The sequence below is a fragment of the Lolium rigidum genome, chromosome 6, assembly GCF_022539505.1.
Source record: "Lolium rigidum isolate FL_2022 chromosome 6, APGP_CSIRO_Lrig_0.1, whole genome shotgun sequence".
Taxonomy (NCBI): domain Eukaryota; kingdom Viridiplantae; phylum Streptophyta; class Magnoliopsida; order Poales; family Poaceae; genus Lolium; species Lolium rigidum.
This window is the reverse complement of record NC_061513.1, coordinates 48,871,669-48,885,020: the sequence shown is the minus strand read 5'-3', so window position 1 is coordinate 48,885,020 and position 13,352 is coordinate 48,871,669. Positions and strand designations below refer to the sequence as shown.

Genomic DNA, 13,352 nt, shown 5'->3' with positions numbered 1-13,352 from the left:
CCGTTTGAACACGCTAAAAATGAAAAAATGTTCGTCCGTGGGTCGGATTAGAAATTCACGTCCGGGGTCTTGCTTTCCATCCTAGGTCCCACACATGTGCCAAATATGACTTCGTTTCGGCAAACTATGCCATGCTGAGGCCGTTTCCCACCTCATTTCCCTTGAAATCCATAGAACTCCGGACGTGATAGCCCTTTTCGTGAAGGGTTTTTTAAAATAATTGCAGTATCCCAATTTTGATAAACAAAATAGTTACTATAACATATAAAATGATGCCACGTGGCTCCGTGGGATTTGTGGACTTTGTTCAAATTGCCATCTGGCCAAAACACGGCCCCCGGGACATGCGATATCGCCGTACCGGCCGTGCGGGTGCATCCATTCGCGAACAAGCTAAACAGACAAAAAATAGCATATATAATAATGCGTTGTAGAACTAAAAACATTTTTTCTGGAATTTCTGGAGCGACGGATAGTTGACCCCTAGTTGAAATCCTGTCAGTCTCCAGCAGATTCGGCGGGACACCGCCGGAAGCCACACGGGTTCCAAAAAATCTAACGCGCGCATATGGGATATGATAGGCGGTGTGTAGGTGGTATAGTATCACCACACGGAGGTTTCATGTCATACTAAAATGCGCTCCATGTAGCTGCTTCACAAAAAAACCTGTTTGGGCACGCTAAAAATGAAAAAAATGGTCGCCCGTGGGTCGGATTATAAATCCTCATCCGGGGTCTTGCTTCTCATCCTAGGTCCCACACACATGCCAAATATGACCTCATTTCGGAAAACTATGACATGCTGAGGCAGTTTCCCCCGCCATTTCCGATAAAGTCGACCAGATTTAAACTATAGGTACTTGATCTAATGCTCATAATTTTGGGGTAAATTAACTTTGTAGGTTCAAAAGATGATATGGATGTCATATTTGTATTCCTCTCATTTTTCTAATCAATTTAGACATAATATTTGCCAAATTCGCATTTACTGATATTAATTATTCCATATTAAATAAAATACAAAAAATAAAAATCATTTAATTGTTTTTTAAATTCTATATTATTATTTTATATATATATATTCATTGATGTTTAGTTAAGTAATTATTCAGAATTCAAAAATATAGAGGTGTGGCATCACGGTCAAATGGTTAATATGATTGATATGGTAGTATTAATGTCATTTCTTTGAAGGAAGCTCATCCGAAGTGAACCAAGAAGTTAAACTTACCGGGGTGGGAGTAGCGTGAGGATGTGTGACCAAGTGGCAAGTTTGACCACAAGTACAATTTTATCTAAGATTAGGTGTACTTAGAATTACAAGTAAAAAAGAAGAAGAAGAAAATTTTAAAAAAATTAAAAATTTTGAATCTTTTTAAAATGCTATGCCGATCGTAAAACCGTTGGTACAGAAAAATGAAATAAAAAAATTTGAATTTTTTCCAAAAAAATAATTTGAATTTTTTTTCGAAAATAAATTTGAAATTTTTGAAATACTATGCTGACGGTAAAAGCACAACAATCTATGCCGACGGGCAGTTTGTGCCGACGGCGACGGTCACAGTCGGCACAGCCTGTACCGACGGTCGATGGTGCTGTGCCGATGGTGCGAGGCCGTTGGCAGACGAAGACTGTCCCGTAGTGATCCCTCAGCCACAAACCCGTGTGGCTGAAACTATATTTGAGCTCGTTTAGCAATCCAACCTGGAAAGATTTTGTGGATCCATCAGCGACTTGATCTTGGGGCAGAGTAAAAGGAACGTGAAGCGATATTCATGCTACTGTCTCTCTTAAAGTGAAAAATCAACGCCAAATGTTTTGTCCGAATTCTTAGTTCCTTGAGAAAATATTTTATTCAAATACTTGGAGTTGTGGCCTATACAAGAGTTTTATACTATGTTTACTTGGCATGGGTATTGTGTCGTGTCTTCTAGCACTCCATGAATACGAGTAGATCATAAGAAAACTGCAAAGCATCATGTTAATATTATGTTATTAGGATAACCCGCTCAATTTGCATAAGAAAACCATTAACAAAAATTCTACTATATTTTTGAATGTTCGACCAAGGTCAATCTACCATTTATAAATTCTAACATAGACTTAACTACTATTCAATAAGCTAAAATTTGTGCATGATAATATTGATAGCCTTATTTATCGGAAAAGAAATATCTATTCTTGTAAGGGTCAAGTACCAAAGAGCATCAACCACACATATGTACCTTGTGGACTCCTCGACGCTTGGAGATTCACCTTTTTGTGAGTAAAGTTTCTCATCATTTTTTATATGTTGGACTCTGTTTACATAAGTGCATCTTGGCATTGTCATCCATTTCTTTAGCATATTTTCTTAGGATACAATCAATTAAAGTATCATCTTTGATCTTTCGTGCTTGAGTGTCCAAGAAGAAATGAGGACCCCAAAATATTTGAGAGTAAAATCATTATGAAGATGCTCGAGAAGAGTTGTCACAATAATAGTACAAGAGCTTATCACAACTCATAACAAGCAAAGATATTACATTCCCTTTATGAAACATGAGAAGTAACGGAAAGCAATTATCTTGAAATTTGGCACTTAACCGAGAGAACTATGCAAGAGCGGCCTCTTTCATGCCATACAAAGCTTTTCCCATTTACACACATGATAGTGAGACATGATGTTCTCATACCACGTTGGTTGTTCAAGATAGATCTCCAACTAAAACACAGTGTGGACATGTTGTACGCATAAATTGGTGAAAGCACCATCCCTTTGAAGCTGCAATGGCTAGCACGAGATGAATCATTGTAGCTTTGACATCATGACTAAAGGTGTCCTTATAATCAATACCAGTGTGCCGTTCCCAGCCTTCAATAATAAGACACGCTTTGTATCGACTTCCTATTCTTGTAGACCCATTTATAATCAGTTATGTTTTATATTTTTTAGGGCGGACAAATGCCATGTGTCATTCTTGAGAAGAGTTGCACACTCTTCATGTATGGCCTTCTTCTAGTTGTCATCCTTAAGGAGTTAAGGTATCGAGGCATGTGGACACCAACTGATAACAAACTCAACACTTTAAAATAATGCACAACCAACATGTTCATAGAGGGCGACAAGACTTGACCGCCAGCAATGGTAAGGAGTTTTTTATCTTTATTTTTAATTTCTTTTTTTACCCTTTTTAAATAGGTTTTAAACATATTAAATATTATTAAAAAAATGGGTACCCCTGACCCAAACGGACAAGTGAAGGACGCAACCTCATTTCTATCTGTGGACCGATTTAAACGAACCAAAATAGACATACTTTGTGTTTGAAATGGGTCGGCGAGATGCTCCAAGAGAAATGTTCCTCCAAGAGATGACCTGAAAAAAAAAAGTTTTATGATACAGAAAAGGCTTTTGCTCCGGTGTCCCCACTCTAAACTTTGTTCTATTTTTAGACGGCTAGGATCTGTTGATACCCCTTCGTGGTTGGCTTAATGTGTGTGTTTGGTTCATGGGCAAACATGTACGGGATGAGATGAGATAAATTATGTTTAATTAAGGATTAATAGAAAATAATAAATATGCCATTAACACATCGGTTAATATATAATTAACGGGTGCGGGCCGGACCTAGCGGGGCTGCCGCCTACCCGTGCCTAGCAAGGTCACCACCCACACGTATTTAGCGAAGCCGTTTCTGTCGACTTGGGTGTCGTGCAGACGTAGCAAGCTCGCTGCCTCACCACGCCATGGAGGCCGCTGCCGCCAAGCTAGGGAGCCACGTTGAAAATCAAGCCTGCCGCTCACCGCGCCCTAGAGGCCACCGATGCCGAGCTGGGAAGCCACGCAAAAAAGCAAGCCCACCGCTCGCCGACATGGTGATATGAAATTCACGGATCATATGATCCAGCCTTTTTCAGAGATGGAATCATCCATATTTTCTAGTCACGAACTAAACACATATTTACCCCTTCAAATTTGATTGGGAGGGGGGACATTGAAGCACGCCCCTACAGAAAAACTGGCGAACTTCTTTTTTGTTCTGTAAACCCAAACGAAGAGAGTACACGGGAGACTGTGCGTCCGTGCAGCTGTTTGACGAGTGACAGATCAGGAGGGATCTCAGGCATCTGGGCGAGATGCCAACAAGGAGCAGCCAGGTCTCACTTCCCAAAGCGGCGAGGAGCATCCAGGTGGACGCATACTGTCTTTTTTTGCGGGATTATCGAGCGAAGCACTTACCTTCTTCTTCTCTCTTGCTGTCTTCTCGGTTCGATGGTTTCAGTTCTGAGTGCCCACCACTGATTCATCCTGCATGCATGTCGCACACATAGCAAAGGACATGGTGGAGATGGTAGAGGTGATCAAGATAGAGCAAGAAGATGGCACGGCTGTGGCCGGCGCCCAGGAGGAGAGAGGCGCCAATAAACTCGGCAGCCACGAGGAGCAGATCACATCCGGGAAGGTGAAGAAGATGAGGAAGAAGCAGAGCGTCTCTGATCAACAATGGAAGCGGGCTTGCCTGGACTGCACAAAGAGGTGCGCCCGTGTCCACGGCCGCGCCGCTTCGTCCTCGTCCGACAAGGCTCCGCCGGCGACGACGCCGTCCTTCTTCAAGGTCATGATGGGCCACTTCTCCGAAAACATGGTACGAAACTGCAGATTTTTCCCAATCACTACTGCACACACTATGACAGGTTCAGAACCAGATCGATGTCTGTACATTCTGCAATGGTGCAGAGATCCATCGGTGAAACTGACTATGTAAAAACTACCTGCAAACATTGTACGCATGCATGCAGGAGATACCGCCGCCATTTGCCAAGACCATCGCGGACCTGGCGGGCTCCTACGTCTACCTCGAAGATGCCTTCGGGCTCCGGTGGCGGGTGCGCCTGTGCTGCTCGCTTGACAACGGCCGCTTGTCGTTCGGGCACGCGTGGAAGAACTTCGTGCTGGACCACGCTGTGGCCGTCGGTGAGTTCCTGGTGTTCACGCACATCGCCAAGTCAGTCTTCGCCGTGCAGATCTTTGCTAAGTCGGCCTGTGAAAGACTGTATCTCTGCGAGAAGAACAAGAGGCAGAGCCGGAAGAGGAAGCCGAAGGAGAAGACGAGCTTGATCGGCGATGGCACGGCGAAAGCGAGCAAGATGAGCACTATGGCTAAATATAAACGCAGTAAGAAGAAACAGCTTACTGACTGTGATCTGTTGGATGACGGTCAAGCTCAGGATGATCAAGATCAAGAAAATGTGGCGGATGCGTACACTGAATCTGAGAAATGCGAGGGGTCTAGTTTTCTGACAGGCGCGGAACTGAGCACGCCGTTGGCCATGATGAATATTGACGATGAGATCACGGATGATATATTTCTGACGACTGATGCATACGAATTCGAAACTGATTTCTGTAATCGACACCCAGAAGCATTCTCTGTGGAAACGGGTATGGAACATCTCGTTGTTGCCCATGGCCAAACTTCAGGTTTCAGTTTCAGTTGTGCAGAGCCGAGCTCATGGAATTGTGAATCTTCCGTGGGAGTTTGCGAGATGACCGATCTGCCGGTAGCAAGTACTGATGGGGATAATGATCCAGAGCATGCTATAGACATCCATGCATCACCCGGTAACGAATTGCCAACATTTATTGCTGGCAAATCTTCTCGTGATATTGATGCACAAGTGCCTCCTAGTGAACTTGTACTCAACGCTTTTAAGAAGGATGGAGATAATTCTCTGTCCCCACCTGGTGGCAACAAAAACCCAGTTCAAAAACAAGGTTAGTATTTGTTCTTAATTAAACTTCATTTGTAGACAAGACATGTTTCCTAACTTAGGATTACTGAGCAGGCCCTCATATTCACGATGCCCTTGTCCCAGAAGCTGCTTCTGTGAAGCAAGATATTAACCAGCAACTGCAAGACGATCCAGGGCAGAATGCTGCAGAAATTATGCCAGGTGACCCAAATCCTGGTGAACTTTCTGAACTAAAGCGAGGAAATCCTACAGGAGATCCTGCTGAAACTGATAATACAGGTCTACTGCCAGCTCTTGGCATCACGACACAATATATCCTAGATTGAAGAGTCTTGTTCTCCTTTCCTTTTTTGCGAATGGAATCTTATTATCATTGCATGTGTACATCAACAAATGGATAACATGAATTTGCTTTCGGGTGAATAACAGGCAAAATCCTTGAAGGCCTGAAAAGTGAGTGTTCGAAAATAAACAATAGAAAGTTCTGTGTCGCAGTGCCCCCACCAGATCAAACATGGCTGGTGAGTAACATTCACAATGTACACTCGTTGCAACGCAAGGGGCAAGGGCAGCTAACTTGTAGTTTTTCCTTCAGGAGTTTCCTTGCCGGCTGCCAGTTCTCCCGAGAAGGATGAAGCATGGGAGGAAGGTGCTGGTAGTTGAGGATCCATGCACGAGACACTGGCCGGTGCTGTACCTGTGCACCCCCAGCTTCAGCGGATTGGTTACAGGGTGGGCTGACGTCCATGCGGAGAACGGCCTGAATGAAGGCGACACCTGTGAGCTCGAGCTCCATGGTAGCAACTCCAACCTGGCGCTTCGTGTGCGCGTGCCCGGTTCTCAGTAGTAGCCCCCTGTTGGCTTGTAAGATGGCCAGTTCTTGTAACTTTTCCTGGATCCTTACTACTAGTAGACATATTTAGTCCACTATCTGGAAGAAAAAAGGGAGGCCCTGATGTTAGCACTAATCTTGACAAAATTTGTTAATTGTTGCACACACATACACGTTACAGTTAGGATGCATACGCGCTTGCTTATAGGCCCATGAAGTGGCCCGTTGTGTGCATGTAGACAGTCTTATCATAAAACGAGAAATAATCAAATATAAATCAACATAACTCTCAGAGTAAAGGTTTTACTCATAGTGCAACTTACTTAAGATCAGCATGGTTTTACTGAAGAGAAACTTGCAAGCGAGTACATCTCCAAAAATAAAGAAACTAGACAAATGCAACAAGTTATTTCGCTTTGGATCATGCTAACTATATCTCTCACAATTCACCAAAGCTCTTTCAAAGAATATGAATGGTAAACTGATCCATTGCAGTGGTGGCTCAGTTCGCCTATCTTACTGCTTGCGACTAATGCTCAGCTACAAATCCATGTCCAAATGTTTAACTGCAACAACAGTTGTGCAATTCCACTACCAAACTAACTGAGCAAAGGGAACACATATTTTGGCAGAAATAAGATATCACAGAGCTGTCCTAATCTTGAGTAACCATGGAATTTATATCTACTTCCAGTTCCCTGAATTGCTTCTGCACACAATTTAAACAGAGGGTGTGCCAGGATAAGTAAGCTTGCAAGATAAAATGATTAATAGGCTGTGTTTTCTGTTGGTTAAAAGTCATTGCAATATTCACAGGAAGGCTCCAATTGGTTAAAATTTCTTTATTCCTATCCTCCAAGTGGGAAAAATGCATAGGCAAGGAGCTAGGCATGAAGAAACAGAGGTTGTCATATTAATACTTATAAGCTGCAGCTAGCTAGCTAGACGAACCCTGGAACTGACCACTCTGTCAGTGTCTACCAACTAGAACAAAAAGGGCATCACTTTCTGCCCTCATAATACAAAATCAATCATGTTACCTTATATACAAAACCTACTAATTAATTATATCTTTTTTAGGGATACTAATTAATTATACCTTAACACATAATTATACATGAATAAACTTAGTGCAGCCCTAATTAACCATATCTTATCATCCTGCTAATTAACAAGAACCGACTAAACCATTCAATACCACAAGGTCTGCCACTCCATGACAGGTTAGGTGACACACCAGGAGTAAACAAACCGCAAACATTTCATAGACCACTAAATTAATCAAGAGAGCTAGTTAACATCACTGTCACCAGGTCACTAATTACCAAAACAAACCGCCCTATCATCATCATCCACTAATCAAGAAATGGCAGCAAAAAATAACCAAGAAAGATAAGATTATCACCAGTCATCACACACACGTATACACACACATACCATGCATAGCAGAGCAGGAGAGCTGACATGATTGCTCAACACTATAAGAAGCAGTCCAAAACCACTCCCTTTCCTCATCTCTCCAACACACCCATCTCCTCTCAACTAATAAACCAAAGCTAAGACCAAGCTCAAGCATCATCAATGGAGGGCAAGGAGGAGGACGTTCGCCTCGGCGCCAACCGCTACTCGGAGCGGCAGCCCATAGGCACGGCGGCGCAGGGCACCGATGACAAGGACTACAAGGAGCCTCCCCCAGCGCCGCTCTTCGAGGCGTCAGAGCTCACGTCGTGGTCCTTCTACCGCGCCGGCATTGCCGAGTTCCTCGCCACCTTCCTCTTCCTCTACATCAGCGTGCTTACCGTGATGGGCGTAGTTGGCAACCCCTCGGGCTCCAAGTGTGGCACAGTGGGCATCCAGGGCATCGCCTGGAGCTTTGGGGGCATGATCTTTGTGCTGGTCTACTGCACCGCGGGCATCTCTGGCGGCCACATCAATCCTGCGGTCACCTTCGGCTTGTTCTTGGCCAGGAAGCTGTCGCTGACCAGGGCCGTGTTCTACATGGTGATGCAGTGCCTGGGTGCTATCTGTGGCGCCGGGGTGGTGAAGGGGTTCCAGACAACTCTGTACATGGGCAACGGCGGCGGTGCGAACTCGGTGGCACCGGGATACACCAAGGGGGATGGGTTGGGCGCAGAGATTGTGGGCACCTTCGTGCTCGTGTACACCGTCTTCTCCGCCACCGACGCCAAGCGCAGCGCTAGAGACTCCCACGTCCCCGTAAGTGTCGTCTGTATATAGTTCAGTGTCAGCGCACCGATCGCCATACAGTTGAATTTTACATATGGGAGGGATGGACTGGTGAATTGATGTGGATTGAAATTTGTGCAGATCCTGGCGCCGCTTCCGATCGGGTTCGCAGTGTTCCTGGTGCACCTGGCGACGATTCCCATCACCGGCACCGGCATCAACCCGGCAAGGTCCCTCGGCGCAGCCATCATCTACAACAAGAAGCAATCATGGGATGACCATGTAAGATGATGATCTCCATTCATCATTCACTAGTTAAACATAATGATTACGATCAAGTGGCTAATTAATTAATCTCATTGATCTCTTGATGACAGTGGATCTTCTGGGTTGGCCCGTTTATCGGCGCAGCACTGGCGGCCATCTACCACGTGGTGGTGATCAGGGCCATCCCCTTCAAGAGCCGCGACTAGTCATAATCTTATAGTTCATCATGCATAGTGTGTGGTGATGGATGCTTATGCGTACGCGGATCATTTCGTGCGATGTAATCATCTACCTACAGTACCGTCCTGTTCGTGAGTGTGTGCGTGTCTGTCAGTGTCTTCACTGCAAAATCTGTAAATTTCAGTACATGTGTTTCCTTCTTCCCGTAAGAGAGGCAGTACTTCATTCACTGCAAAACCTGTAAATTTCAGTACATGTGTTTCCTACTTCTCGAAAGAAAGGCAGTACTTCAGAAAATGTTTGCTACAAGCATGTTACTATTCCAGGTGAAAAACACAGCTATAAATTTCTTGAACAATACATCATAGATAGCACACGGCACATGGAGAAATTACTAGTAGGGTAATATGTTTGTTTGCTTAATAGCAAAGGAGGGACTCTGCTCCTCTGTTAAAACTATCACTACAACACCTTAGATTTTGAAAAAAAAAGAACAGTATTTCAAAGGAGTTCTCCAACTCGATGGTATAGGTTTTGCAAGTGAAGAGGGAAAATGATACCACAATTGCTGTTCCTCGGAGAACAACATAACATGGCAACCATTTCTTCTATTTTTCAGCAACATAATATTATGGAACAATAAAACAGGGATGCTATCAAAGTTAGCTAAGCTAAAGTCAGAAACTCTTTTAAATAAGGCACAGGACAAGTTTGAAGAAGAACAAAAAGGCAAAACTTGGAAACTTCACAAGTCGGCCTCTCCTACCTCCCCAGCCCCCTCCACCGCAATGACTACTGTCTACTCCAATTTCCTACTTGTTGACACAGCTGTTGAGTGTTGAGACCTATAAACTGGTAGAAATCCAACTCACAGTTCTATCTCTTACCCGAGTGGCCGCTGGGGCCGGCGCCGCCTCCCCCGTCGTTCGTTTCTCCGACGTCGCTGCCGCCGGGGGACGGAGAAGTCGCCGCAGCTCCGGGTCCGCGTGGCCTGACGACGCCGTCCACCGCGACGGGGCAGGTTGTCCCCGGCGGCTAGGCTAGGGTTCCGGGCCGTCGAGGCCGAGCGGGGAGTGTTCCTGCGGCGGGCAGACGGGCTTTGCTTCTCTCGAGGGTATTGGGCCTCAAGTGGTTCACAGTCAGGCCGAATTCATGGGTTCACAGTCCAAGCCCACTATCGTTCCACCGGCTGAATTGATCATGTTAATTATTCCATACAAAAAAATCGTAACAGAAGCCCATGCGATCGATGACCCCTCTAGATTTTCAAAGCTGTCAGCCATGCCCATGCCCATAAAAGCCCATGACCGTTCTATTTTATTTTGAAATTTGTTCCTACTGTGGAATTCTGGAGGAAGGATTACTTTCTCCACGACGAATTTCGTGTGGGAATATTGGATCCAACCGAACCAAGCCAGATTGCATCATAATCACCAGGATATCTCAGCAGTAGTCTAACATTATCACGGAAGAAAGTGGAGGTGACAAGTAGCAGCTAGCCAGTCGGCAATTGCGAGCATAAAGAGTTTCTTTGGCCGGCCCTGGCAGAGAAAGCCGCGAGGCGAGCGAGCGATCTCAGGTGAGATTTCATTCCCTCCAGTGCTGCTTGCCGGCGTCAAAAGAAGGAGTCCAGGATTTGATGCCCATTTGATGCGCTTGCGTGGTTCAAGAAGTGGTTTTTCTCTTGCCGTGGTGGATTTTTCAGTAGTCGGGCGCGTGGTGGATTCTACATGTGGAGCGGTTCGGCCTTCTCAGAGATTAGAGTATAGCTATCAGAGAGATCGAGGAAGGACACTGCGATCTCGTGATCGATTCTGTTCAGGTGTGAAACCTAACCTAACAAGGAAAAGCCAAATCCTAACTTTGGCAAACTTAGTTTATCTTTGGTTAAAGAGCTGGTACATACATTGGACGAGATCGGACGTATCATCGTCCAAGTATCACTGGCATTGCTTTCTGAACTATTCCCCGGCCGTGGGTGCATGCGCAATCGGGATTCAGAACTTTCTACCTCCATCATCAGTTCGCGATCGCCCATTCAGAAGTTCGCTTGATCCTTGATTTCTGACGTGATTCGTACACGGAGCGATGTGCCCCTACGTGTTGGTGTCTCGAACCGGCAAATAATCGGCACTTCTCAAAAGGAACTTTGCAGATAGCAATGCAAGAGGCATCTTACAGCAGTCCAGCACCACTTGAAAAAGAAAAGAAGGTTCAGGTTCCCTGTGTCTTTCCCTGCTGATGTACATATCCGGCAAGAAATTCTGTCGCGGAATCTCCAATTTACACGCGAGTGGCTGCTATCGATCGGTGGCTCGAAACACCCGAGTAGTTTCATGTTTCTGTCACGCGTATGTACTGCAGTTGGATACCGGATTCTGCGTACGAACCAAGCTGGCTGCAGGCGGCAGATGCCAGTGGCCTTCCTGTCTGCTGTGTTCATCCAGATATTAGCTCTCCGTTTATGTGTCCTCGTTTTTATTGTACGTGCAGTCCACGACTTCATGTTCTCTACACTAGAGAATAACGCAATGAAGCATATATGAGTCTCATATTATGAGAGCATATGTTCCATCCCTGGCCCACAATGCTTGGCCCCCTAGAGCAACATACGAGGAGTGGGTTATCAACCATAAATGGAATGATGACTATAGCAATGCCTAAGTCTGATCCAAGCTGAGTTCTTTCATGCTTCAGAAAACAGAATAAGTTTTTACGCATAAAAATTCAAAAAATTATTTTCGCTAATTCTTTTCGTTCCGTCAAATCTAACATGTAGGGCCTACATGTAAAAGAAACACTGTCAAGCGAACGGAAATGAAGGATTTGGAGTTTCTGTGTTCGTTTGCATTTTCTTTTTTGCAGGGGTTGAAGCAGTGGTAATGTGGTATGTGACCGAGCGGTAGTCTTGATAAGCAATCAAAACAAAGGGGTTGTTGTATGCTATTTTTTTCAGTGGTTGTGGTACTAAACTCTAAGCCCCAATTATTGTGGTTTGATGATATTTATCATTTTTTTCTCATACAACAAAATGAGGTGTTTCCATGAAAACTGTAATCATACAAGGGCAGTAAATTTTGCAGGTATAGTCTTTTTTTTTCATCTTTGACATGAGAAAATATTTAGGAAAACAAATAGGGACACACGTGCACTACAGGTGCATCGGACCGTCAAATGATTTGTGGAAAGTGGAAATAGCTCCGAGTTTAAAAGACCTTGTATAGAAAAAGGCTTCATTCAAAACCTCATGAAGATTTAGGAATAATATACATGTAAATATAGATGTGTAGTTACAAATTTTATCAACATAAATTTTCAGTTGTGATCTATACTAGTAACTAAAAATATTTGTCTGACATAAACTCATAATAGAGTTCATTTTCTCTTTTGGAGCCATGATATTATTTATTTTAAGCCTAAAACTAACATATTATTTATTAAAAATACATATATATAATATCCGTATGTATCAGGAGAAAATAGAATTGTCTAAAACTTTTAAATATTTATAGGATCTTTTAAATTCCGGGTTCCCTCGAGCCTTGGGCCAAAATTAAGCACTTTAATGCTCTCCATCGAACTCTAACATAGTTGCACATTATTGGAGGAGCTTGGCATAAAATTAAGGAGAAACTAAAAAATTGTAGATGATCAATTAGGTCGTAGTACTAGCAAAGGAGCTTCACAAAAAAAAAACTGAGTGGAGTGTTTTTGAAGGTTTTGCAATGATCTCACATATGCATCTAAATGTGTAACAATTGTGTTCAATGTGTGTATAGGGCTATAGTTGGACTTGGACTACGGAATGGCTATGTTTTGGAGTTAACGTGGACATAATATGAAAACGCACTGTGGGTAGCCAAAATAGACCACCTGAAAATGTTAGGTTACACACAAGATCCTAAGGGGACTGCTTAATGCCCTTGGCAGGGGTGGTTGTAAGTTGTAACGGCATGGCATGGTGGCCGAGATATGTCTCGTGGCCTCAACGAGCTTGTCATCGATGTACTATGTTTATTTACTACATGAGGAGGCGTGCTCGTAAGCATGTCTGGGGATGTAGGTGTTAATCGCTAAACCTCATTAACAAATATTGTGTACCATCTACTTTCTGCAACTCTAACATGATATGATCTGCATGCCTTCATTT

General features: G+C 44.0%; 2 protein-coding genes across 2 annotated transcripts; both read left to right on the top strand.

The window, feature by feature from the left end:
- Positions 1-4,322: 4,322 nt before the first annotated feature.
- On the top strand, positions 4,323-5,763 carry LOC124662577 (B3 domain-containing protein Os01g0905400-like). The gene is given in 2 exon segments (XM_047200394.1): positions 4,323-4,628; positions 4,723-5,763. Coding segments are annotated over 2 exon segments (1,347 nt in total).
- Positions 5,764-5,915: 152 nt separating this feature from the next.
- On the top strand, positions 5,916-9,228 carry LOC124665845 (aquaporin PIP1-5). Its single transcript, XM_047203213.1, has 4 exons — positions 5,916-5,937; positions 8,136-8,785; positions 8,897-9,037; positions 9,133-9,228. Exons 1-4 carry the CDS (start codon positions 5,931-5,933, stop codon positions 9,226-9,228), a joined length of 894 nt encoding a protein of 297 aa, XP_047059169.1. The 5' UTR covers positions 5,916-5,930.
- The last annotated feature ends 4,124 nt before the right edge of the window (positions 9,229-13,352 follow it).